The sequence below is a fragment of the Triturus cristatus genome, chromosome 9 (assembly GCF_964204655.1).
Source record: "Triturus cristatus chromosome 9, aTriCri1.1, whole genome shotgun sequence".
Lineage (NCBI taxonomy): Eukaryota > Metazoa > Chordata > Amphibia > Caudata > Salamandridae > Triturus > Triturus cristatus.
This window is the reverse complement of record NC_140592.1, coordinates 50,804,634-50,831,792: the sequence shown is the minus strand read 5'-3', so window position 1 is coordinate 50,831,792 and position 27,159 is coordinate 50,804,634. Positions and strand designations below refer to the sequence as shown.

Genomic DNA, 27,159 nt, shown 5'->3' with positions numbered 1-27,159 from the left:
CCACTGTTACCTGCGCGGACCGCAGCTGTTAGACATGTGTTGAAGTTTACACAGCATCAGGTTGTGAGGATAACTTTAGGAATAGTAATGATAGTAACTTACAGTTCAACTGATAGTGAGAACACCAAACAGGATTTCTACCTACCTTATCACCCTTCAGCCCAGAAGGACCTGGTGCTCCCTAGAAGACAAGGAAAACAATTAATTGCAACTAAATTATATTAAGCATTTAATGTATTTTTAAATTTATACGAGGTTGAGTAGTTTATTCATCACATAATGAATTCCAGATAGGTTGTTCGGCCTGCACACAATAAATATGCAGGAGGACTATTTGCATATAATTCAGAGAGAATGATGTTGTGAACCTGTATCTCACCCAACTTCATGAATTTGTTGTTTTCCCATTTCATTTGCTACCTTTACTAAATTAAAAAAGTTTTCTTTTTTACAAAAATGGAATAAACACAATCTGATCAACATAGTTTTATACAGAAGAAAGCTAAATCAAATCTTGTTTATAGCAAGTTGGGCAAATTATACAAATTTTGCAAATTTGTGAAGTTCAAAAGTTGTGTAATTTGCCCAGCTTTGACAACAAAATTATACTGTTGTACATGCTTACATCTAAAACATATCTGTGGAGATTGTGTCAAATTCAATTGAAATTCTAAGGTAAATAAATAAGTTGTGTAGTGAATTTGTGGTCAGTGTACAGCCTTCTGATTTTCTGTGGTTGATTACCGTGTAATTCAGTAGTGCTCTCTGCATAATCAGCGAGATACTCACCAGTAATCCAGCAGGGCCCGCAGGGCCTTGTGGTCCAGGGCTTCCATCTCTGCCAGGAAAACCAATCAAACCCTAACAGAAAAAATGAATTATTGAAAACTATCGTAGAAGTCAAGAAGAACACACAGATACTTTTGGCATAGCTCATTCGATACCAATATCAGGTCCTAAAATGATAGATTAAGGTACCAAGAGCAAGACATTGATCCAGAACCCTATGTACGACTTACCATTTTCCTGAGTGGTGGAAATGATTATTGACCAGCTATTCTTATTAAAATTGTCTCTACTTCCATTAACTTATTGAAACTTCTTTCTCTCTCCCTATTTAGTTTATCAACCACTCAGGATTTGGCTAAGGCAAACAGTAGATATGGATATATTTTAAACATTACGGGTTCAAGGAACACCAGCTGGGGTGTGGTTTGTAACACGGTTTAATTGAACCACATGCCACTCAAAGCAGCACAAAGTCCTTCACAATGCTGAATGGAGATAGAAATTAAATACATAAGTAGTGGAACTGCAACAAGGAGAGAAAGAAGACATGTCAATTGGTCTGCCAGAGGCATAGCTAACATAAGTGCAGCATGTGCAGTGGCACCATGTCCGGAGGGGTCAGGAGCCATCGCAGCGCCAACTATGACTGTTATCCACTGTGTAATTAAGGAACATGTTGATCCACTTTTCTTCCTTGCATTAGGGGCAATGATGCCCTGGCTATGTCACATTGGCTTGCTAGTGAATTGGTGATGGGCAGAAGAGGCACACTGAAGGAAGATCAAGGACTTTGCTTAGCTTTGGAGGATGTGAAATCAACTTTGAGGTTACTTTAACTGTTTGGGAGCTTTCCTAGAAATGTGGATACATTGACAAATATGACTGGTCAGCACATGATGTTCACTTTATTAAGAGAGGGCACATGAGATCTCAGCCATAAAACGCCATGAAGGACAAGGAAGGAAGTTTCATTAGTGACTGAGTGTCTTTGAGATCATCACCTGGTCAAGGCAACTCTATGTAGCTGCCTTGGAACCATACAAAATATGACAAACCGTATAATAAAAAATGACTGTCAACGAAAGAAGACTCTGTACCCTTTCTCCTGGTACTCCAGGGCTGCCTGCTTGTCCATTTTCTCCTCTCGGACCAGATTGTCCAGGGGTCCCAGCAATACCAGGGAGTCCTGGAGGGCCGGGCGGGCCTGGTAAGCCAGAGTCACCCTAAAATATAAAAGAAACAGTTTTCAGTGAGAATATTTTAATCACTTTTTAGTCAGAAAAAAAGTCCCTTAGTCTTACATCTAGGTTTGGAGCAGATTTCTAATAAGCATGGAATTGACAAAGAGTTCCAGGACCCATCCCAGGAAGCGGTGCTAGTTGTAGACTCCCAAGACGGCTGCTGGAATTCTCTGTGAATTCTGTGTTACTTCGAAGCATGCATAAAGTGCTCAATTGCACATGCTTAAATGTTCTACACAAGTGTGCTTACACTTGAAAGTTTTGTTTTCTGCATAGTTTACCTTTTTCACTTCACCAATTTTGGGGGTGTCCCATATTGAAAACAGATTTACTTCTCTCGTTAATGGAAGAAAATCACAATTGGTTTCAGGTTGGGAAACAAACTTAAAAAGTTCTGTGAACACACATAAACCTGGGAGTTTGCACTGTTTACCACCTTCGGCTGGTGCCCCTACCCCAAACTGTCCACAATGTGCCTCTTTGTGATTTACACATATTTGAAATTATGCTACTTTGGCATAATTTTAAGCATAAGAAAATTCACTTCTCGTGCAAATGTGTATATTTTTTCAGAGGTATCTACATATACCTTACATTGCCAAGTGTAAACTAATATTTGGCATGACAGCAAGTCATAGAGGATAGTCTATGTGCCAGCACTGTAACCTAACATGCGGAGTCTAACTTGTGCTGTTGAAAAATGCAATGTCCATTTATTTTATTCATATCATAGACATTAACATTTTAAGTATTACAAAAGGAAGCTCAGAATGACCTTGGAAATTATTATTATTTTTAGGTTTTTCTAAAGTTCATCACACAACTGGAAGGCACATCAGATTTATGTCCATTGACGAGGAATAAAGTTTGAAGTGCTGAATAAGAAGAGAACGGGCACTGACTTGATCAACAATGGTACGAACTTCAAGTGTCGTTTTTGGTAAGATCGAGAAACCTTACAGTTTAGTCTAAATGAGCTAACACCGTAGCTGAATATAGGGTCTTACACATCTGACCATATTAACAGTGCTGATGTAGTGTCTGGAAGAGCCAATAGCATGGTCTAGTCCCAACCATAGGCCGATGGTAAAAGGGAGATTTCAAGTCATGCTGGAGTGTCATGTAGTCTTTTCCTGGTCATACATATGTCCCAAATAGTTTGTATCTAGAAGGCCTGGTGGCAAGAAGATTAAAGTTGGCTAACCTCACACCCATGGAGGCTGGTAAGGTTTGAAATCCATGCAAGCTGACTTGAGACATGTACCATTTTGTCTCCTTTTCTCCAGTAAACTCTTTTGCTTCAATCTGATTTGTTCAGATGATTTAGCTTGAATCCACATAAACAATCTTCTACTTCTTCTTGCGCCTAATATCTCCCTTCTTCCTCCAAATCACTCCTTCACAAGCGAACTCCATCTTTTGCTTCTTGTCTCTGACCTACCTTTGTACATAGCATCCCTTCCCTGCCTTGTTTGGCCCCTGTTTTTTATCTGATGCCCTTTGTTAACTTCTGAAAAATGAATAAAGGTTTGAAATAACAATTTGAATGTTTTCAGATTTGATACTTTACAAGTTGGATTTTGTTTGCTTGCTTGTTTAGAGTTTGCTTATTTGCTTGAAAATAAAAATGTATACCTGTCTACAAAATCACTAAGAGAAAGACAGCAAATACAAAATGTAAACAGAATGTACCTTTAGTCCCGGGGGTCCTGTTTGTCCTGGTGGTCCCAGCAACCCAATTCCTGCTTCACCCTTTGAGAATGAATAAACAATTATGTATCAACATATGTTTTTTTATGGACCACTGTAAACTACAGGACCATGGATATGACTAGTAGGAAACAAATACATGAGTTACCAACATTTTCCCTGGTTTAAGAAATCTTAAAATTGTTTTAAGTTGAGAGTAACAGCCTGAAATGCTATCTTAAGGCAGAAAACAAGAATCTGAGGTATGTCTTAAAGTAGACATAGTTAAAAAAAAACAGAAACCCTTTGTAAAAATAAGACCGTCTTAATCAAAAGAGAAACAGCTTTAGCTAAAAAGTCCTGTGTCATTTTAAAATGCAGAACATCTGGACCGGAGGGTAATGGAAGGCTGTCTGATCCACATGGGTCAGTTTGTACATTTCAATAATGATGCTGGAGTCCTCCAGTCCACCTGCTTACAATTCTAAATGCAGTTCCTAATGAGTTCTTGGGAACTGGAAATTTACATGGAAAAATAGCGTAAGTGGAAGAGCTTTGAGAGCAATGCAGGCACTCATTGTTCTAAAGAAGCAGTAGGAAATGGATGGAACAGTCTTTGGACATACCCCTTAATTCGAGAAGGCCACATCAAGAAACAGAATGACATAACGAGGAAGTAGGATCATTTCTAACAACTGTGCATCACAGGGAAGGACAGGGGTTGGGAGGAGTCAGTCCGACACATGTCAGGCATGGACGACATGTATTCAACTTTGCATCAGAACTTTTTGGCTTTCAAATGCAATAGCCTGTTGCTGAATCTGATCTGAATATTGATCAGTTTACCACTGCAGGACACAGAGACTGAGGGAAACAGCTGTAGAAAGACAAGGATGGGGCACACACCAAGCAAAGCCTGATGTTAGAGTGCAGACCATATGAGCCTATACGTCACTAATGATACACATTTGGGTGAACGAGTTGGAATGACTCAATGCAGTATTCCATTTGTACTCAGAGGGTCTGGTAGGCGACTTTGTGAATCAAGGAGTATCATTCATCAGGGCTGGGGAGTGGGGTGCAGAGGACGGGTTCAGAAGGGAACCTTCATAAAGCGAGAGGAACTAGTATGGATGTACCATTAAAAGAACACTTTAAAACCACCTCCCCTCCAATGCCTGACCAGGATAAGACATGGTATGAGGCTTACCTTGTCACCTTTACCTCCAGATGACCCCTTAGCACCCTGTAAGCAAACACATACATAAAAGGCTCATTATATAATCAGTTACCGCTATATATTCTTAGAAAATACAGTAGCATAGACAAAGACATGACAAGATTAGATAAAAGTTTAGTTATTTCCTGCAGTCTTGCAATAAAGAAGAAGTGCTCTGTTGTATCAGTTGTATCTCATCGGGTCAACACAATACACATCGGCCAGGCTAAATGGAAGCATTGATACAGGTTACACAACATGTTTGACAATGCTTACAATATTATATTTTGGAGAAATTGCATAATAAATGTGAATTGGGAGCTTACATGTATTGAGAAATGTGAAGTAAAACAAGGCTATTTGTGCGTCCTTGCACACTCATGTACATGCACCTGCCTTTCTGTGTGTATGTTTTGTGTGCGTGTGTAACATTTTAGACACGTTTCATTGGTGACAACATCTTTGTCGTAGTTTTACCGCTTACATAATGCAGAATGGAACAAGCAGCTTTATATAACAGAAATATATTTGCACTAGGAAAAAAAGGAGAAAAAAGACTGCGATACCAAATGTAACTCACACACCGCTCGTAAACTATGGAGATTCTGAGATTTTAACAAAGAATTCATAGACTTTGAATGATTCTGTTTTTTATCTGAAGGAGAGTAATTTTGCTCCAAATGGGATGAATATTTTACACCAGAAATGCATTTTGGAAGGAGGAGCCTAGCGCGCAACCAAGATGGCCGCGTAGGTGCGAGGCTCCCGAGGACCTCCGCGACCTCCTGAATTAATCCTGGCGATATCCTGTCCTTGTTGAGGGGACTGTGTTGGGGAACCGGAGCTGAGGCGCCACCCGTTTTTTGGGCTCGAATCGGACCCCGGACGCCGGTGGGAGCATCGATCGAAGGTTGTGGCCTTCTCCTCGCCGGCCCCCCGGATTGGAGTAGTGGGGCGATCCGGGGACAAAGTGAATAACAGCGGCGAACGGGGCTGGGCGACTGGCGTACCCCGCACTTTCACTTTCGCTTTTGCGCCCTCCTAGCTCTCAAGCGGGGTCGGACTGCGGAGCGGGGTGTGGTGGTGTGGCCTTGTCCAGGAGCCCGGCTGACCCGCCGGCGGTGGGTTGACCCGCGGTTCGGTGGTCGCCCCTGCCCCCCCCCTGGCACCCGTGACCTGGTATAGCGGCCCGTTTGGGGTGCTTGGCACGACGGTGGAAGAGCCAGCATGTCCACCAAACAAGATGGCGACCGGGCGAAGGTGAAGACGACCCGCCGTGGCACGGCGCACCAGGCCAACAGTATGGACCGCTACACGCTCCAGAAGGGTTCTCCGGAGACATCGCGTGCATCCCCGGTGGGCCCGACGGAGGCATCCGCTCATCCGGTGGATCTGACCCTCCGGGACGTCATGGGCGCCATCGCAGAGATGAAGGCCTCGGTGGACCAGCGTTTCGACACCTTAGCGCAAAAAATAGACTCGGTCCTGGTGGATGTGAGCCTTGTGAGGGCAGACTTGTCCAAAACAAACGACCGAGTCGACTCCCTGGCCCACACCACAACGAGCCTCACGACAGACGTGGTGGCCCTCCAGAAGGAGGTGCGCCGGCTTGGCCAGGCGAGCGCCCTGATGGACCGGCGACTGGAGGACTCCGAGGGTCGGGCCCGGAGGAATAATGTCCGTATTGTGGGGGTGCCGGAGGGACGAGAGGCGGAGGCGGCGGATCTTTTCGTGGAAGAGTTGATCCTGACCCATCTCCAGCCCCGGGGGCTGAGTAAGCTTTTTGCGGTGGAGCGTGCTCACCGGGTCCCCGGGGGCAGACCTAAGACTGGTGCCCCGCCGCGGCCTCTCATTGCCCGGATTTTTAATTTCCGGGACAGAGATGCTATCCTCCAGACCTCCAGACAACAGGGACCGGTCAAGCTTGACAACATGGAGGTACATTTCTACCCAGACTTTACCCCGGCGGTCCAGAAGCAGCGGCAGAGCTTTCTTGGTGTTAAACGTCGCCTAAGGGACCTGAACCTCAAGTACTCAATGCTCTTTCCAGCTAAGCTGAGGGTAGAGGTGGATGGTCGCACGCACTTCTTCGATCGGCCCGAGGCGGCTGGGGACTGGCTGGACACTCTGCCTGGAGATCGGGGCCGGGGGGGCGGGGGGGGCGCGGCTGGCGAGGAGGGCCCGCCGGAGCAGAATTGAGGGATGACTGCGTAGGCCTTGCTCTGGACGTTGTTCCTTCACCATTTATTGATTGCGTATTTTCCCCTCCTATGGAGGTCGTGCGGGGTCTGTTGGGGGCTTCCCTCCTCCTCTGGGGGACTAGTTAGTATTTTAGCTATGGGGCGACAGGCACACTGCACTTTGGGGGGGCTGTCTGGGCTCATGCAGGGGTGCAGGGAGGGGGGAGTTTTGTTGGGACCGGGGGGTGGGGGGGGTGTGTTGTTTGTTAGCACCGCAGGGCAAACCCGCTACTATGTTGTTGTTTTTAGGATGCTCGATGGGGGACGACCGATTGTTTCGACGTATGATGGGGGGTAGGGATTTGGCTGTGTTGTCATGGAATGTTAACGGCCTGGGGGATAGGATTAAGCGTGGTGTGGTCCTGCAGTACTTAAAACGTATTTCACCAGATGTTGTCTTCCTGCAGGAGACGCACCTTATAGGTAACTCCTTTCATGCAATGAACCGGCGGGGATATCGTTTGGCGGCCCATTCTGGCTTCACCTCGGGCTCGCGGGGGGTGGGTATTATGATCAAGAACTCGCTCCCGTTGGAGATTGATGAGGTGCGCCATGATGAGAGGGGACGCTACACGGTTCTGGTGGGAAGAATGGAGGGCAGAGTGTTTATCTTTATATCAGTGTACGTCCCGCCTGGGTTACAAGCCACCACATTTGCGGACCTGGGGCGCCTCCTTCTGGACCTTCCGAGTGGCCTGCTGGTGGTTGGAGGGGATTTTAATGCGGTAGCCTCTGGGTCTATGGATCGCCATCCCCCTAGGGACCTCCCCCGGGCACAGGCGTGGCTGCCCGGCCTTCTGGATACGCTGGGCCTGGTGGATTGCTGGCGATTAAAGCATCCTGTATTGCGACAGTACACCTTCCACTCGGGTGCCCATGGTAGCCTCTCGCGGCTTGATTACATCCTTGTCCCGGCGGCCCACGCAGGGAGGGTGGGGGAGGTGCGCCATCTGGCGCGGGGTATCTCAGATCACTCCCCATTGTTGTTGCATCTCGATGTCTTCCCGAGGGGGGATGGCAGGGTGGCCCCAATCAATGCATGGTATTTGCGCGACCCCACCATTCGTGCTGATTTGATCAAATCCCTACAGCGATATTTCGATGAGAATGTGGGGTCGGTCTCTTCGGCCATCTCCCTGTGGGAGGCTTTCAAGGTAGTCCTTAGAGGGGAGGCCCTCTCCTTTATCTCCCATGCCCGGCGGCGCGAGCGGGAGGAGGTGACCCGGGTAGAGGCCGAGATTGCAGAACTGGAGGGTGACCTGGGAAGCGGGGTAACAGACGACAAGTTGCATGTTCTACACCTAAAGCAGGCGGCCTATCGGGCCCTCGTCACGGAGGCGGCCAGGGGCCTCAGTAGAGAGCAGCAGGGGCGATTGTATGATGTGGGTGATAAGGCTGGCAAATTGATTGCGTGGTTGGATAAGAGGGAGAGAGCGAGCCGTGTGGTGCCTTTGATTGAGAGTGTTGATGGTGCGTGTGTCACTGAGCCGGAAGCCATTGTCTCCTGCTTCGCGGATTATTTCCGCGAAGTCTACTCCCCGGTTTCCCCCTGCTCGGAGGCAGACTCCCATGCCCTGCTTCGGGACATCGCACTGCCCTCCCTAACGGTGGAGGACAGGGATTCGCTGGACGCCCCTCCCACCTCGGACGAAATTGCCTTGGCTATTCGCTCGGTTGCATCCGGCAAGGCCATGGGCCCCAATGGTATTCCCATCGAGCTCTACAAGCTACGCCCGGATGTGTTGGCGCCCCACCTGCGCGGGATGTTCCTGGCGGCCCACTCGCGGGGTTCCCTCCCGCCGGACCAGCGTCTAGCCACAATTGTGGTGATCCACAAGGAGGGGAGGCCCCGTGAACGGGTCACATCCTATAGGCCGATTTCGCTTTTGAACGCGGAGCCCAAAATCCTCGCCAAGGTGTTGGCCAACAGGTTGGTTGGCGTGGTGGGCGATTTGGTCCACCAAGACCAATCTGGCTTTATACCGCACCGCAACACGGCGTTCAATCTGCGGCGCTTGCACGGGGTGCTCGCGCGTGTCCCATTTGTGCGGGAGCCGGCCATCTTGGCGTCCTTGGACGCCACCATGGCGTTTGATACGCTTGAATGGCCATACATCTGGGCGATGCTGGCAAAATTCGGGTTTGGCCCGGGTTTCATTAGCTGGGTCAAATTGCTATATTCGGGCCCATTGGCGCAGGTGGTAGTGAATGGGCGAGTCTCGGCCCCATTCGCGCTGGGGAGGGGTACGCGACAGGGCTGCCCCCTGTCGCCTCTCCTGTTTGCCCTGGCCCTGGAGCCCCTGGCGGAGTGGCTGCGGTGGCACCCTTCTATCCGTGGTCTCCGCTGGACCCCCGAGCATGAGGACCGTGTGTCCCTCTATGCTGACGATATCCTTCTGTATCTCGCCTCCCCGCGTAAATCACTGATCGTCCTGGTTGATGTTTTGCGTTCATTCGGTCGCAACTCAGGCCTGGTCATCAACTGGGCGAAATCCTGTGTATATGTGCTTTCCGGGGAGGCTCCGGCCTTACCACGGGACTGTCCGATCCAGATTGCCTCCCAAGGTTTTCGGTACCTGGGTATCTATATCACTCTTGACCCGGAGGCCCGCTATGAGCGGAATTTGTTACCCCCCTCCGGCGTTTGAGGGAGGACGTGGTGCGCTGGCGGCGTCTGCCGCTCTCGCCGCTCGGCCGAGCGGCCTTGTTTAAAATGATGTCCCTGCCACGCTTCCTCTACGCCCTCCAGAATACTATGGACTTGGTCCCGGCACGCTATTTCCGTGAGGTGGAGGGCCTCCAGCGGCGCCTGTTCTGGGACGGGAGGCCGCGCATTGCTCTGGCTAAATTGACGCTCCCGTGGTACGATGGGGGGGTCGCCCTCCCTGACATTAAACGGTATTACTGGGCCTCCCAACTAGCTGCAATTAATCATGGCCTTTACGGGCCCGCCTTGAACCCGGCATTTGAGATGGATAAGATGCTCCTGCCCGGTGGCGATTACAATCGAGCGCTCTACGCGGGCGCGCCCGACTCCCGTTTGACGGGACCGACGCGTGTCATGGTGCGTGTCTGGCACGCGGCTAATGCAGCTATGGGGTGGAAGGACCGTTTGACCCGGGCGTCACCGCTGTATGCGTCTGAGAGGTTGGGCTCCCTGTGGACGTCGAAGGGCTTCGAGAAGTGGGACACGATCGGAATCAGCACGGTGGGAGATCTCTGGACGAGGGGGGGATTCAAAACTTTTGAGACGCTGCAGGCGGAGTTCCAGCTGCAGGGCAGTGAGTACTTTCGGTACCTACAGGTCCGCCATGCGCTGGGCTCCGTCTTCCCGGATGTCGCATCCATTCCGGAGTCTTCCCCCCTGGAGGACAGAGTCCTAGATGGCCATGTCCCGGACAGCACGATCTCCCTCATATACAAAAAACTGATCAACGATAGATCGTGCCTGCTGACTAATCTCCGCGAGGCTTGGGTTGCCGACGGGCTGGAGCTGGACGATGAGGATTGGATTTCCGCGGTGGCCTCTCCGAAAGAGGTGGCCATCCCGGCTCGCCTTCGTTTCGTCCAGCTCAAGATCCTTCACCGGGTTTACGTGACGGGGCCAAGGCTTCTGCGTATGGGTTTTGCTGGTGACGGAATGTGTAAGCGTGGCTGTGGTGCGTTGGCGACTTTCATGCATATACTGTGGGAGTGCCCGAAGGTGGAGCGATTCTGGCGTGGTGTGCATGAGGTCCTGCGGGTGGTGACGCGTGTTGCGCTGCTGCCTGAAGCGAGGAGATGCTTGCTGAATGTATGGGAACCGAATGACTATTCGGTCCCGCAGACGCGGTGGGTGACTCTGGGATACATGATAGCCAAGCGCGACATTGCTCAATTGTGGGGATCCCAGAGGCCCCCTGCGGTGTCGGCCTGGAAAGAGCATATGGATTGGTGTATGTTTCGTGAAAAGGTGGTGTATGTGGCGAGAGGTAAGCCTGGGGCGTGGGTGAAACTCTGGGGCCCCTGGAACGCCTACCGCGGGGGTATTTGTGAGCCACCACTGCTACCGGCTGCCTCGCCTGCTCCGTCTCCCTAGACGGCCCCCCTCCCTCAGCCGCGGGCGCGCGGTCCCCCAGTCCCTGATCTATTCCCATTCCCCTCTCCAGAGTTCTGCTGCTGGTTTGGATCCCCCACTTATGGAGCACGTGCTGTTATTTTGGATCGCGGGTTGCCTTGCGGGTGTGGTTTTTTGGTGTTGTTTTGTTTCAAGAAAAGGGAACCGTACTGTGGGCTTGGAGCTGTGTGGCCTGCACCATTGATTACTCCTGTTTCACTGCTCTGCACTGCCTAGAGACTTTTACTGTATGTGTGCAATATGTTTTTGTCATTCTAGCGGCCGGCCGGATGGTTGTAGGCCCATACCTGTAACTTTTACGAACTGCAATAAACGGTTTCAAAAAAAAAAAAAAAAAAAAAAAAAAAAAAAAAAGAAATGCATTTTGTCAAATTCTCATGTAACAAGCAAAAGTAATGCTAAATTACTCATATTATACTACTTCTACTTTGTTACATTTTGCTAGGAATACACATATTCATTACTATTTACCAAGTGTCTCTGATAGGGCCGGTACTGCACTAAGGACTTTAAGGTTATTATTATTATTATTATTAAAACTTATATAGCGCACAGCTACCCTGGGGCATCCCGGCGCTATGAACAGTGCATCGACCGTGGGACCATGGAGTAGAGATAGCGACTCACCGGGGAAACAAATGTGTTTTCAAGTCTCTGCGAAAACGCAGGGTACAGGTCTCAGCGCGGAGTTTTAATGGGAGGGAGTTCCAGAGCATTGCTGTATGCACAGAGAATCGCCTCCCTCCCGTGCGTGATCTTTTTACTCTCGGGACCTGGAGCAGACACCTCTGGTCAGACCTCAGTGCTCTATTCGCTTTATAAGGTACTACCAGGCTCCCTAAAAGAGGGGGCCCGCCGCCCTGGAATGTTTTATGGGCGATGGACAGTGCCTTGAACTGTACTCTCTCCCGCACCGGTAACCAGTGCAGTGCCTTGAGAGCGGGTCTGGCGGATTCTGTCCGGGGGATACCCATAAGGAGTCTAGCTGCCGCGTTTTGCACCTGCTGAAGCTTGTTAAAAGTCGATTCAGGGGCGCCCAGAAACAGACTGTTGCTGTAATCAAGGCGAGATGTTATCAAACCCTGAATCAACAACTTCCTTGATGGAAAAGGAAGAAGCGGAAGAATTTTCCGCGCAGCCCGCAGCAGGGCAAAACAGACTCCCGCAGTTCTTTTGGCGTGAGTTCTAAGGGAAAGATCTTGCTCCAGCCAGACTCCTAAGCTCTTGATCTCCTCTTTCATGGTTGGAAAGTCACCCATACAGCTTGGCCAACATGAAGGTGGCAGTGGTGGCGCTTTGTTTCCAAGCAGCATGATCTCTGTTTTAGAGCCGTTCAGCTTCAGGGCTGAACTGCTCATCCAGGTGTGGACGTCCGCCAGACATGAGTGCAACAAGTCAGGGTTCTCCACCAGTTGAGGAAGGGCGACCACCAGCTGAGTATCATCAGCGTAGCTGACGATTTTGATGTTATAAGGGGTCACCACATCCTCCAGGGGGGCCATGTAGACATTAAATAATGTCGGGCTCAGGGACGAGCCCTGCGGCACCCCCCACTGGAGAGAAATAGATGGAGACTTGTTGCTTCCTTCCCAGACCTGATAGGAACGGTCTTCCAGAAATGAGCAGAGCCATTTCAGGGCGACACCTGCCACACCCACCTTTGACAGCCGTTGGGTCAACACCTGATGGTCAACGGTGTCGAATGCCGCACTCAGATCCAGGAGGATCACTGCCACTGATCCTCCCGAATCTAAGATGCGCCTCGATTCCTCAACGGCCGCCAGGAGGGCCGTGTCGGTGCCGTGGCCGGGACGGAAGCCGGTCTGTGAGTCTCGGAGCAGGCCATTTGACTCAAGAAAGTTGGACAGTCGATGGTTAGCAAGTTTCTCAGCAATTTTGCTGAGACCTGGCAACAGAGAAATGGGCCTGAAATTGGCCAGCTCAGTCGCGTCGAGGTTAGATTTTTTTAGAAGAGCCTTGACCACGGCTTTTTTCCAGGTGGGTGGCACCAAACCACGAGAGAAGGAGGCATTGATCAAGTTCGTAATGGGCCCAACCACAGCGATTGTCGCTTGTTTTAGAATTTTAAAAGGGACAGGGTCCATGGGGGAACCGCTTTTTATGGAAACTATAGCTTTTAATGTTTCACTTTCTGAAACTGGGCCGAACATGTCAAGGGAGAAGGGACCCTCTTTTATCCCCACAGGGAGGGGTTCTTCTTGAATCCCATGAAATATAGCCACCTGGGGTAAAGAGTCTAGTATTTTTACTATTTTAGTATGGAAAAAATTAGCCAACTCCTTACACCTCTCAGGGTCATGGGTGACTACTGGCTCAGGAACTTTTAGCAGTTCTTGCACCACCTTAAAGGTCTCCCTGGAGGAGTTTGAGGCAAGTTGTATTCGCTCCTCAAAAAATTGTGCTTTTGCCAGGCGGAGGGCCGCTTTATAGGCTCTCATCGCTGTCCAGTAATCCTTGCGCCTGGCCGCATCAAATTTCTTCCTCCAGGCCCTTTCCAGTTTCTTACATCCTTTCTTAAGCCGGCGGAGCTCATCCGTGAACCAGGGGGCAGAACCCACTCGTTTCTCCCTCTTCTGTAGGGTTTTCACCGGTATGAGGCCATCAAGCGAGGCAGTCAACCATCGGTTGAGGTCAGCATCTCCTTGAATCGGGTCTGCCTCAGCTACGGGTTGTGAATTTGCCAGGGCCTGAGTCCAGTCACCGATCGGTAGTCTCGACCATATACGGTCCACCACCACCTCTTGAGGTGCCGGTTTAGAGGGCAGATTGATTTGCCATTCCATCGACACTAAGGAGTGATCAGACCATGGGAGCGGAAGAGCTGGTCTGGCCCTCAGCCGAGGGATGTTCGAAAATACCGGATCCAGCAAATGGCCCTTCACGTGGGTGGCTCCTGAGTTGACTAACCGGAGCTCACAAGCCGATAGATCTCCTTTGAGGTCTGCTGCAATCATGTCCGCCGTGTCCTCAAAGTGCAGGTTCAGGTCCCCTAGCACAATGAAGGAAGATGTGGATGTTGCCAAGAGGGTTACCGTTTCCATCACAGAGCTTACAAAGTTGCCGACCTTACCCGGGGGTCGGTAAATAAGCAGGCCAGCCAATGTAACCGTTGGTGATACCTGTATGGAAAAGTGGCAACTCTCACAATCTGCCACCAAGCCCCTCCAGACCCTACAGTTAAGGTTATCCCGATAGATAACGGCAAGTCCACCCCCTCGTCCCTCAGGTCTATCCAAATGACCGATAAGGTAACTTGGAGGGAGGGCAAGTACAATGTCCGCATCAGAACCAGGAGTAATCCACGTTTCCGACAGAAACAAGATGTCTAGTTCGTGCTCTTGAATAAGGATGTTAATTTCTACGGCATGACACGGAAGTGACCTGCAATTAAGCATGCCCCATAGTAAAGTACTTGTATCAGGAGGAGGATGAAGCAATGCGTCCAATCCTCGTGGGGGGAGTGTCCGCGCACCCAAGTTGGTAACAGGGTGCTTTTCCGGGGAATTGATGCGTAATGCAAGTAACTCCTCTCGTGAGTAGATGATACGCAGTGGTAGAAAATTTGACATAGTGCCATGCCCTAAGCCCGTCTGAGCCCGGACGAGCCCAGACGGGCAGGACTCTGGCTGGACTCCGGCGTGGGTCCGGCGACTCCGCTGCGCGTCGTCATAGCGAGCTTTAAGTAGGGCGTGGAGTCCGGTCTGCGAAACTAGTGCGCTGGCCGAGTGTCACCACGAGGAGTCCCTGCCTCACCCAAGATGGCGGACGCCGTTCCGAGAGTGTGTCCAGAGAGCTAAGTGAGTCCGCTCCCAACAGCGGTGCTTATTAACTTTTATGTGGGGGTAAGCGCTATATGTCCGATCGAAAAACACAATTTGCACCTTAAAAACGGGATAATATTAAAAAGCGCTAAGCGCTACCAAAAATAACAACTAAAGTTTTAAAAGCGCAAGAGCGCTGACCGGTATCGTGTGAGCGCGTCAAACTCCTCCTGGAGCGCGGTACGAGTGCCTTAATTCGAGGCAGAGCGAGCCTCAAGCTCACCTTAAGTAGGGCGTGGAGTCCGGTCTGCGAAACTAGTGCGCTGGCCGAGTGTCACCACGAGGAGTCCCTGCCTCACCCAAGATGGCGGACGCCGTTCCGAGAGTGTGTCCAGAGAGCTAAGTGAGTCCGCTCCCAACAGCGGTGCTTATTAACTTTTATGTGGGGGTAAGCGCTATATGTCCGATCGAAAAACACAATTTGCACCTTAAAAACGGGATAATATTAAAAAGCGCTAAGCGCTACCAAAAATAACAACTAAAGTTTTAAAAGCGCAAGAGCGCTGACCGGTATCATGTGAGCGCGTCAAACTCCTCCTGGAGCGCGGTACGAGTGCCTTAATTCGAGGCAGAGCGAGCCTCAAGCTCACCTTAAGTAGGGCGTGGAGTCCGGTCTGCGAAACTAGTGCGCTGGCCGAGTGTCACCACGAGGAGTCCCTGCCTCACCCAAGATGGCGGACGCCGTTCCGAGAGTGTGTCCAGAGAGCTAAGTGAGTCCGCTCCCAACAGCGGTGCTTATTAACTTTTATGTGGGGGTAAGCGCTATATGTCCGATCGAAAAACACAATTTGCACCTTAAAAACGGGATAATATTAAAAAGCGCTAAGCGCTACCAAAAATAACAACTAAAGTTTTAAAAGCGCAAGAGCGCTGACCGGTATCGTGTGAGCGCGTCAAACTCCTCCTGGAGCGCGGTACGAGTGCCTTAATTCCCACACAAGTGGCCACAAAAAGGCGTGTGTTTGCAATAATTGGCCTCAAAAACGTCCTTGTGGCTTATAATCCTTTCAATCGAACTAGCGCCTGAGCAGATGGGCTGCTACCATTCTAGAAAGATCGCTGTTCATTAAGTCAGACCCAGTTGGCATATTTTAGCTGTCATGATTGTGCCAACCCCCAGATGTGCGGTCTGGTCCTTCTTTCATGGTAAATCACTTACATCTTCGCCAGGATCCCCGGCTTCACCGGTTCTTCCAATTTCTCCCTAAGAGAAGAGACAATGTTTAGATTGACAGAATTTCTGGAATTAAAAAAACTAAAGCAAACTCATTTACAGCTTAACATTTCTTCCAACTTGGTTGGAAAGAGTTCATCAACCAGTGGCCTTCATCAAAAACCTTCTGGCTGGATGGTAATAAACGAAGGACCAGAAAAGGAAGATATGTCAAAAATGTCCATGCTTAAGTCTAACTCACAACCAACTCAGCAAATGCCGATTGGGCATAATACATGTCAAGATCATGCGATGTAAATCTGTATAGGCATAAACACGTTGGGGTCTATAGGGAACAACCTGGGCAAATGGTGTCTGAAGAGAGCAGATTGCAAATGTGAGTCGTACCCTCAAAAGTCACAAAGCCTTGCACAGCCATGGATGTAAGGAAATAAACATGCCACACCTCTCAAACAAGTCAATGTACAACTGGTTGAACTTTTATAAGTAATAACAGAAGTAATAAGTAGTAAACCAGTCCGTTTTACTACGTAAAATTACTGAGCGGAAGGAGGGCCACCAGACTTGCGAGGGCAGGGCAGTGGCAGTCTTCTGACTGCCACATTATGACCAGGGCGGTCGGGCCGCCCTGGGACCACTGCAACTGCGGCGGTCTTGAGGCCACAATATGCTTGGCGGGGCCGCTGTGGCCCAGCCAAGCATATTACGAGTTTCCTCACCACCACACTTTCCATGGCGGTGCGACTGCCATTGAAAGTGTGGCAGTGAGGAAACAAAGGGGGCCCTATAGGGCCCCCTGGGGCGTCACACCATGTGGATGCACACATGGGGAACAACATGTGCCCCATGCCTGTGTGCATGCACACCAGTACCTGCACGAAATGGACTGCAGCAGTCCATGCTGTGTAGGTACTGATTTTGACATTCCCATTGTGGTGACTATCTCATAGGCACTGCCGTAGGAATGCCAAAGAACCACCCGCCAGAGAGGAGACAACTCCTAATCTGGTGGGCGGTGTGGGAGCGGGGTGGTCCCGCACCACCAAACGTATAATAAGGTCCTAAGTCACCATTGTATGTGATGGCCATATAAGTACCTGTTAATGACATTTATAGAGCGCTAACTGTTCACCGAAGGTGTCGAGGCACTGTGTGAAGTCCTATCAGGGACTAAAGTGATGGGAGTATTGTCGAAATTAATTAATAAAAAGCCATGTTTTTAACGCCTTCCTGAAGACCAGTAGATTGGTCATGCATCTTAGTTGTAGTGGGAGACCATCCCATGCTTTGGCTGCACTGGCTACAAAGCTTCTGCCACCTCAATTGGCTTTTTTCACAAAGGGCACCAACACCAGTTTTGCTTCTGATGACCGCAGTGATCTTTTTGGTAAATACCAACTAAATTGCTGTTTTAAGTACTCTGGCCCAGCTCCATGAAGGGAAACTGAGTGCGCTTCTTGACCAGCAGCCAGTGAAGTTTTTTTTATCTCAGCTGAGATCGGGGTGAATTTTGGTGTGCCAGTAAGAAGTCTGGCCGCAGCATTCTTCAGGATTTGCAGTTTGTTCATAAGCCCTTCCTGGATATTAGAATAAAGACTGTTACAATAGTCCAGCCTAGACATTGTTAAGGCTGTGATCTATTTTTGCGTGTCTTTAGGCAGAAATGGCATTGTTTTCCTACAGGATTTAAGGATGTACGATGTAGATGAAGCCACTGTATTCACTTGATCCCTAAAGCTAAGTTTATTGTCAATCCACACTCCCAGGTTCTTCACCTTCCTACTAGGAGTGGGAAGAGGACCCGATGTGTCCGGCCAACAGTCAGGGGTCCAGAAAATGGGGTGTTGCCGAAAAACACAACCTCCGTTTTACCGGAGTTGAGCTTAAGGCAGTTTTGAGCCATCCAGATCCCCACGGCATTAATGCAGTCCTGGAGCCGGGATGCAGTTCCCAGCAACTCTTCTGGCCGAATAGACACCACAATTTGGGTGTCATCTGCGTAGGATGTCAGACCAAAGCCAAAAGATTCAATTAGGGGCGCCAATGAGGACACATAAATGTTAAAGAGTGTCGGACTCATTGATGACCCCTGCGGGACTCCACAGGGCAGAGAAAATGATTCGGCCGTGAATTCGCCAAGGGAGACAGTTTGAGTTCTGTTAGATATAAGGATTTGAGTAGTTTCCAGGCGGTGCCCTGGACTCCAATCTCATGCAATCGGTCCATCAACAAAACATGATGGACCGTATCAAAGGCCGCTGAGAGATCCAACATAATCAATGCGGCTTTACCTCCATGGTCAAGTATAGTCCTAATCTCTTCTGTGGACTTGAAGAGCGCAGTTTCTGTGCTGTGCCCCCCTCAGAAACCGTACTGGGTTGGGTTCAGTGCCTGAGATTCTTGCAGAAACAGGTTGAGTTGCGCATTCATGTTTCTCTCTACGATTTTCGCAGGGAGTGTTTGTCTGGAAATGGGTCTAAAATTTTTGGGATCTCTAGCGTCCACGCTGTTTTTTTTTAGCAGGGGCAGAATGGATACCCATTTCCAGTCTAGGAAAACACCCTCCCAAAAACATTGTGCTTATGATGGAAGTCAGTATTTGTGAAACTGGCTCAGATGCAAGTTTTGATATAGATATTGGGCATGGATCATCCAGGGAGCCTGACTTCACTTTCATAAGAAGATTGAGAGTGTCCAAGGCCGTTAAAGGGGCAAATCTGTCCAGTATGAAAGAATCACTCTTATCTACATTAGAGCTAGTCGACTGGACACGGATTGTTTTACTTATTGAATCAGAGAAAGTTAAAAAAAAATGGCATTTACTTTGTCAAAAAAGAACTTGGCTAATTTGTTACAGAGTTCCTGGATAGCCGGGATGGTGGGAGAAGGTGGGTGAGCCAAGGTAGTCTAAGTTTTAAAAAGCTCTTTGGGAGAGTTTTTTGTGGAGTTAATTCTCTTGATAAAAAACTCTTGTTTTGTTTTATGGGGCAGTTGTTTATAATGAGCGAGACTCAATTTGTTTTCTTTTTTTTCCTTGTCTTTATATTCCTTCCTCCAGTTTCTTTCCAGGTGCTTACGGACCCGTTTTTGATCTTTAAGTTCCTGAGAATACCAGGGAGAGGAGGGATGCGACCTGTGTTACCGGAGGAGTTTTTTGGGAGCTAGCTTGTTCCCTGCTGCTTCTAGCCAATTTGTATATGACCTGTGCAACAAATGCAATGAGTTGCTTACACCAGATTGTCATGTTCACATGTGAATAATCAAAGTGTAAAATATTCCACACATGCAGTGGAGTAGCTTACGTATTCCATAAAAGAAGTTTTTTGCCAAATCCTTATCAGGTGTTTCCTTTTCTTCCTGATTCACCTTTTCATGATCACACAATGCTCTATCGTGAGAGGCTTGCATCATCAAGGCAGCCAACTGCACTCACCTCTGTGCCCATCCTCTGATTGCAGTTGAAGGAGCACACTGCACCCATGGCATGGGCTTGTCTCCATCTCTCAGGGTGCTGCATTGATATTCTCAAATGGGATTTTTTTTTAAAGCAGCCCATGTCCATTAAAGGAACAAGTGCCTTTAAAAAAATAAAATATGGTTTCCCCTTGCGACCACTATCTCGATTCTCAAGGAGGAAGATGTCCCACATGGAATCAGATACTCCACTTTGATGTGTCGGTATCCGATCAGTGGTTTGTGACCGCGATTGAGGTGAACAACCATTGGTGCATTCCTCTATGAATCACAAATAGGAAGGGGGAGCCCATTGCACGCCCCCTCCTGATTGTAATTCGGACAGGGACACAAAATTGCTTGTACAATTTGGAAAAGAAATTCCATCTCATAAAACGGCTTTTATAAATAGTAACTACTTTGCAGTGGCAAACCCTATGATTGTGACTTGCATGCTTTGCAAATGCAAAATACCTTGATACACCAGGCCCATAATTCACAGTTACCTATGATGCATCTATTTATTATTGGTATCGCATTTTGGATCTGGTGCCTTCAAATTTTTGTCTTCAATCCGATGACCTACAATTGCTCATGTTAAGTGATTATACTCCAGTAATTCCAGTGAGTGAAGACCCGAGGCTAGAGGACGAGAACTACAATATGGCTTTAATGGACTGCAGCATATATGTTTATATTACATGTTTATTTTACATGAAAAAGATGAGCAGGCAGTATTTATTAATACAGTTATCTACCCTGTCCCTATAATGTTTGGTTGGCTGCAGTAAAAAGAAAATTAAATGTTTCAATATGTTTTTCAAAAGTTGGAGTTGTAGCGGAGCCTGTTTTCCTGTGCTAAGAAGTACATTCTATTGTAGAAGCCAGAGGTTTGTGTAACTGTTGTTGTAACAATGGGCCCTGATGTCTGGAATCTCCTGGGGCAGAGGGGTCAATTACAAAGATTACAGAAGGTGCAGTGAGGTGAGTCTTGGTGGGGGGAAAGTCCCATTCTTTGCAAGAGATTAGTGTTACAAGCCCCTATCGCCACCACAACATCACTTTTATCGACGTTGTGTTGGTGATAGGGGCTTAGCCTTATTTACAAGGCAGCGTTAAGCCACTTAACGTGGCTTGAGGCTACCTTGCAAATAAGGCCCCCTTTCACGCTATTGTTAGCGTGAAAGGGGTGGGTATTGCGGTGGGCATTCCACCGCAACACCCATTGGTTTTTATGCTGCCCCCTATGTACAAGGGTGGCGTACATAGGAAGGCGCGCCAAAATTAAGACCAGGTAAAACCTGGTCTTAAAGTTGGCGAAAGGAGGAAAAATGCATTATTTCTCCTCATTTTTGCTTTTTCCATGTGTGCTGCCTTGTGCATCCGGACGCCAAACGCCATCCAGACTGCTCGAAGCTCCATGAAGACGATGTGGAATCTGGTCCCATTTGAGGACCATGTTCCCTGTATCCGAAGGAGGTCAGAATGCGCACCCCAGCCATGTAGAGAAGCAATCAGCACTACAGGTTGCATGGGCATCTCCTTGCGGAATCCCCCAGAAGGGATTTCGTGGAGAGCACCACCAGCGGATGGACTGTAGAGCTTTTCATGACAGCTGAATCCAGTCTTCTCAAACCCCCAGTGTCTGGTCCACTGAGCCTCCAGACATCCCTGCAGGGGTCTCATATGGAGGCGTGCATTGGAGAGGGGAAGGCACATAGAACTATACAGCCTTCAAAGTCTTCGCTTCGGACTTCATGCGGGCCACCTCGCTATCCGCATGGGAGCCAAAGAGTTGCGCCAGAGAACGGGAGATTAGAAACACACTGCTGTGCCGCAGGCTTCAGAGATGTCAGACGAATACAAGTCTGTCGCCATAGAACAAAACCATGGCAATACCCAGGGGTCGCCAGGAGCGAACTATCCGCTGCAGCGCCGATGATTAGATCCAAAACCATCAGGCCCTAAGACTATCTTCTGTAAGGCTATCCTCCTGTCTCTGGGCAGGAGATCCACAAATTGGTGAAGGAACTCACACAGGGATCTATCGCAACAGCCCAGCTAGAGCGGGCCACAGCATGCTGTTTTCATGCCACCACCTCTGTGACAAAGTCAGGAGTAGGGTCCAACCGGAGGAAGGACGGGTCCGACTCCGGAAAAAATTAAACAGTACTACCGCCGGTTCCTCCAAACCCGGCACCAATGGTAGCAGTGGGTGAAAAAATTCTCTCATTCTCTCGTTGTCTTTTTTTTTTTTTTTTTTTTTTGTATGATTCATCTGTAGAGTCTTAAACATCACTGATGTCGACTGTATGGGGAGCTTCGAAGCCAGAACCTCCTGGCAGGTAGCTGTGGACGAAAGTTGAGTACCGCCAACCAGTAAACAACCCGCTATGGGGGAAATTCATAAGCGTAGGAGAGCACCTCCCCGTACTCGTGGAAGATGCATCCCTGGCATGCCTGAACCGAGACCTTCCATAACGGTGACGACGGGACCTTGTGGAAGACAGCGGAGCCCATGTGACCGACGCCCCAAAACGAGACCTTGTTCTAGGTCGTCAAGGTTCACGGGGGTCGCAGGCTTAGGAGCCATAGGCCCCCCGAGGAGGCGGGTGGGAGAAGAGCCGGAGAGAATTCTGAGGTATCCCCGGTGGTATCACCAGTGGGGGCGGAGCAGGAGGCGACCTAGATGGTGAGTAGGTACGTGAATACTCCAATCTAAGCGAAGGGACCAATGTCCCTTGCTTACGAGCGGACCACGTGTAAGTAGCCCCAGACTCCCCAACAGAAGGGTTGATCCACTGCTCCGCATCGGGAGTCGACATTGCTGGGAACACAAAGTCCCCGGCGACGATTATAGGCTCACCACGGAGCGAGGCTGGGAACGGGACCTAGACGTCGAGCACCGGTAATGACCCCTCGACGTAAATTTTATTTATTTTTCGATACACCCATGACGCTGACATCACCATCACTACGACGTCGACCGTCACCACGGTGTAGAACATCACTTCACTCCGACTTCGACCTTCACTTTGACGTTGAGCAGCACTTCGACGTCGATGTTGAGCATCACTATACTTCGACGTCAAGCATTACTATACTTCGACGTCGAGCATCACCATACTTCGACGTCGAGTCCACTTCGACGTCACCACAACGTCGAGCATTACTCCACTTCGACGTCAAGCACCACTTCACTTCGACGTCGATCCTCACTTCGATGCCGATCAGCTCCACAATGTCGAGGTCCTCCAGGTCTACTCCTAGACGTCGGCTTTTGACGTCGCGTCGACCGGAGTCCTGGGTCGACGGAGAGCATATCGGTGCCATACCTGCTCTCGACGTCGCCATCCTCGACACTGACCAGAACCGCGTCATTTTTAGTCACGTTCCTACTGGGGAGAACCCCAGAGGTCACAGCATGTGATTTGGTAGAGGACCTACCCTCTCCTTACTCAGAGGCTGAAGAAGATGCCTTCAATCTTCCCTGCTCCAACCCTGGGAGCCGAATCTTCTCCCTGTCCGCAGGGTGCCTGGAAAGGATTTTACAGAGAAGGCAGGTGTCAAAGACATAAGACACAGGCAAGCACAGAATACACACTCTGTGAGCTTCAGCTTTGGCCTTTATTTCAAATGCAGGCAAAGCACTTGTCAGATAGAGATAGTATAGAGACAAGAAAACTGCAGAAATTCTGCCAAAAAATCACAGCAGAATGTAGATAAAGGCCAAAGACGTTGAGTGAAACTGCAAAAATCCAGAAATAGTCACTAAAAGTGAATAAAAAGCTCAAAAAATGAAGAGCTAATGCTCCAGGGTCCTGCTAGCAGGAGCCGGAAAAAAGAACTGAAAGTAGCTGGCCTTTGGCTGGGCATCATGGGATACCGAGGGTCTCTGGAAGGATCCTTAAAGGCACGGTATCCATTTGCAGACATATAATGGCAGCCTATGGGGCTTGTCTGACCCTTCATCTATATCATGAAAAGGGATTTTTGTGAAGGGAAGTTTCTCTATGTGTGAAACTTAGTGAAATAGTTGAATGTGACTGTTACCTGGCTATCCTTTTCAATTCAGGATGAAGTAATGGCCAGAGTAGCCTGGTGTTTTCAGGCTGCATTATTGTCTTTTAATATCTCTTAAGTGTCTATGCAGGACTGCAATGGAAGACACCTTAAGAGACTATATATCTATTGAAGTGCTCCGGGGTCCACGCACATGGACGGGACTATTCACATGATTATGACTATACACAGAGATCCCCTACTACAGAACCATCACATTTGATCTGCCATACAGACCAGGTCCGCAAAGAAGTAAAGACAAGCATTGGCATAGCCAATAGGTCTCGCCTTTGGGACCTTATAAGTGTGTAGCCATGCAACAGTTGCATAACTAAATACTTATAAGGTCCCAAAAGCGAGACCTATTGGCTATACCAAGCGGCCGTGCGGCCGCGAAAGTGATCGCGATCAAACTTTAAAGCGGCCATGTGACCGCGAAAGAGAAAGTAATCGCGGTAAAATCGGCGCGCGCGCCCGCGCACATGCACTGTAGCTCTAGGCTGGCCTGGTAGCACTTTTTGGAGCCCTCTCAATAAGTCTCGCCAGACCAGCGCATGCGCTGGGTCAGGCGAGACCTAAAAAACCTTGGAATATACAGTTCCTGTGTGTGAAACGATGCAATGCCATAGGACGGGTGTACAGACAAATTAAGCAAACACAAGGAGATGATGGACGGAGCGCTGAAACTTTTCAGACACTCACCCCCAGTCACAGATCTGGGTTGAATCCATCATCGTTCTTTAGCTCACTTCGCCACCCCAGTTCAGACCCAACCATCTGCAAATCAGTCTCGACCCTGTTCCTCATGGGAACAGTCCAGCCAGCCAGGAACTCCCTGGACCAGAAACAAGCATCCTGGTACCGGTTTCGCGGTTACACCCCTCATCAGCCAGGCTAGCTTGAATCCAGTGGCAAAGTGAGCACGGAACCCACATCTGGGCATACTCTGCCATCTTAGGACGAACAAAGCAAACACAAGGAGATGATGGACAGAGCGATGAAACTTTTCAGACACTCACCCCAGACTAGGGGTAAATGTATGATTATTCAGCATTCCATCCATCATTTGTTTGCATAGCACATTTCGCTCTAAGTGGGATGGGTATGATGGGTGGGTCCCTTGCTCAATACCCCTCATCAGCCAGGCTAGCTTGAATCCAGTGGCAAAGTGAGCAAGGGATCCTTTGTTTGGACCAGAGTTTGGTGACTTCTAATGCTTACGGTGGATATCAGATTCGTCAAGGAAGGCGCTTCTGTTATGGTTCTACTGTCACATGGCTCTTGGCTGTTACCCTTCACTTATAGAACATTGCGTCATGATGTAGCTATGTAGGAAGGTCCAATAATGCCATCAAAGCATTGTTGTGACATGAAAATAAACGACAAGGCTGACATACTAGTGATTTGTCAATGTCCCCAAGGCCCCCAAATGAAGACCGTTGAGCCTCACCGTCACATATTTTTATGTTAGAAGTTTAATTTGGTTCAGTTGGCATGAAAATTTTACTTTTTTATTCAAATGGTGTTTCAGCTTAAAGTTAGTAGGTTTAACATTGTAAAACAATATTTGGCTCTCTGTTGTCTGAAGTAAAAAGGGCTGTCCCCGGAGGTGCACCAAATAGGTATGGAGGAAGAGGTTGAGCCTTGGTGTGAGTGTGACTACAAGCTACCCTCTCCCCCGGAGGAACCATGATGCAACATTGAAGCATCTTACATAAATACAGACAGTGAATGCCTAATAGGCGGTAAATTAATATGTACCTTACTCTTTGGCATGCAAAGAGTGTGTGCCCAGTGTGAGTTAGCAGGAGTGGTGCCAAGAAACTAGTTTTCCGAGGTCCTGAAGAAAAGCCAATAGCTTTACAACTTGAAACATGTCGACCTTTAGGAAAGCAGGTACATAATATCCTCCTTTCCTATGTTCCCCCTTCGTAACCATAACGACTAGAGGTCAGAATAAATGGGATACATCTACTAGCCAGTTACTTTTAAACTACACTCCAGCACAAAAAAACCCCACTCTTTTTTAACGCCTTCTTTATCATTGTATAAAATCAAAAACTGCTCATGCGTACTCCGTAGATCGCAGCATGCCGCGATCCGTAGCGGAACGGGATGGACCCAAAAAGTGTTTTCTTCAGTGGAGAGTTGATCCGCTTGACATAGCTGAGTTTCATTTTGTGAATTAAATACTTGTTGAGGAGGACGAACCCAAGTTATACTCTCACTCCCCCCTTTTTTCGATACGTCAAGTAAAATGGGCAGCAACATTTTTCTTTATTTTAATCTGATGGCAGAGTTTTCAGTGAAAAAGGTTCTTACTGCTTTCGGCAGCACATTCGTTTGCAGAAGTAAAGGATTGTTCAGCTGCTCTTTGCAGTATTCAGCTTATTATGAGGTCTGATTATGGTGAAACGTTGAATTATAGTTTAATTTTAGTACGCAACCTACCTGCGTGTGTCGTTCTGTGGAAGATATTTCACCGCCTGCATTCTACTGGGGCAGCTGGAGGTGGGGAAATGTCTGAGGGGTGTAGCAGGGAGCGCAGAACAGTAGCTGACAGCAGAGGGGGCAGCCCCACGTAAATAAAAAAGAAGCAGGGTTCACCAGGGCAAAAACCTGTCCATTAAAAACAAAACAGCTCAAGAAGGACAGCGGCCACAGAGATCTCAATCAGCGGTGTAGTGTGGGCTGCCAGCACTCTGGGCAAAATTTTTAAAGTGTTGCATCCCATAGCCCGTGGACTGTTAGCTCAGGAAGTGCTACCGGTCCACGGGTTAGGGGGCGCAATACTTTAAAAAAAATGTTTGCGCTCCTACGAATTCGCACCCAGGGCAGCTACCCCTGTGGACCCCCCACGCTACGTCACTGACCACAATAGCATCCGGGTCGCGCCCTGCCCCCATTCCCACAATGCTGTGTACCTCAAATCAATGAGGGAAGAGGAAGAGCGGCATGTTTAAAAGAATTAAAAAAACAGGACTGCTCAAAAAAGGTACAGAAAGGAGAAAGAAACAAAAAGAAGCATTTAGGCGAGAGATTTCACCAAGCAGCAAACACTACTAGAAATGAACCTTTGTCTTTCATGGAGGCAATGGTGATTTGCCAAATGTCAGTGAGTACTAGAGGGTGTATTGAGATGTTTTCCCTATTCAAAAGCATCATACAGATTCATTATGATGTAAGTTCCATGAAGTACAGAATATGATTCAGAAATATTGTGCAATTTTCATGAAATTTGGGTTTTGAGACAACTGTATTTAGTCCAATGACAATGGTCAATATGTCAAAATAACAATAATAATAATAATAATAACAGAAGCATTTTAAAAT

The 27,159-nt window shown here is 48.5% G+C and overlaps 1 protein-coding gene across 1 annotated transcript in view; it reads right to left on the bottom strand.

The window, feature by feature from the left end:
- LOC146797369 (uncharacterized) overlaps positions 1-27,159 on the bottom strand; it is a 401,286-nt gene that overhangs the window by 98,978 nt on the left and 275,149 nt on the right. The window contains exons 75-80 of the mRNA XM_085624372.1: positions 16,297-16,341; positions 4,930-4,965; positions 3,723-3,782; positions 1,887-2,012; positions 790-861; positions 146-181 (exon numbers count right to left, since the gene is read on the bottom strand). Of these exons, the coding sequence (XP_085480498.1) occupies positions 146-181; positions 790-861; positions 1,887-2,012; positions 3,723-3,782; positions 4,930-4,965; positions 16,297-16,341 (375 nt within the window). The remainder of the gene's footprint in view (positions 1-145; positions 182-789; positions 862-1,886; positions 2,013-3,722; positions 3,783-4,929; positions 4,966-16,296; positions 16,342-27,159) is intronic.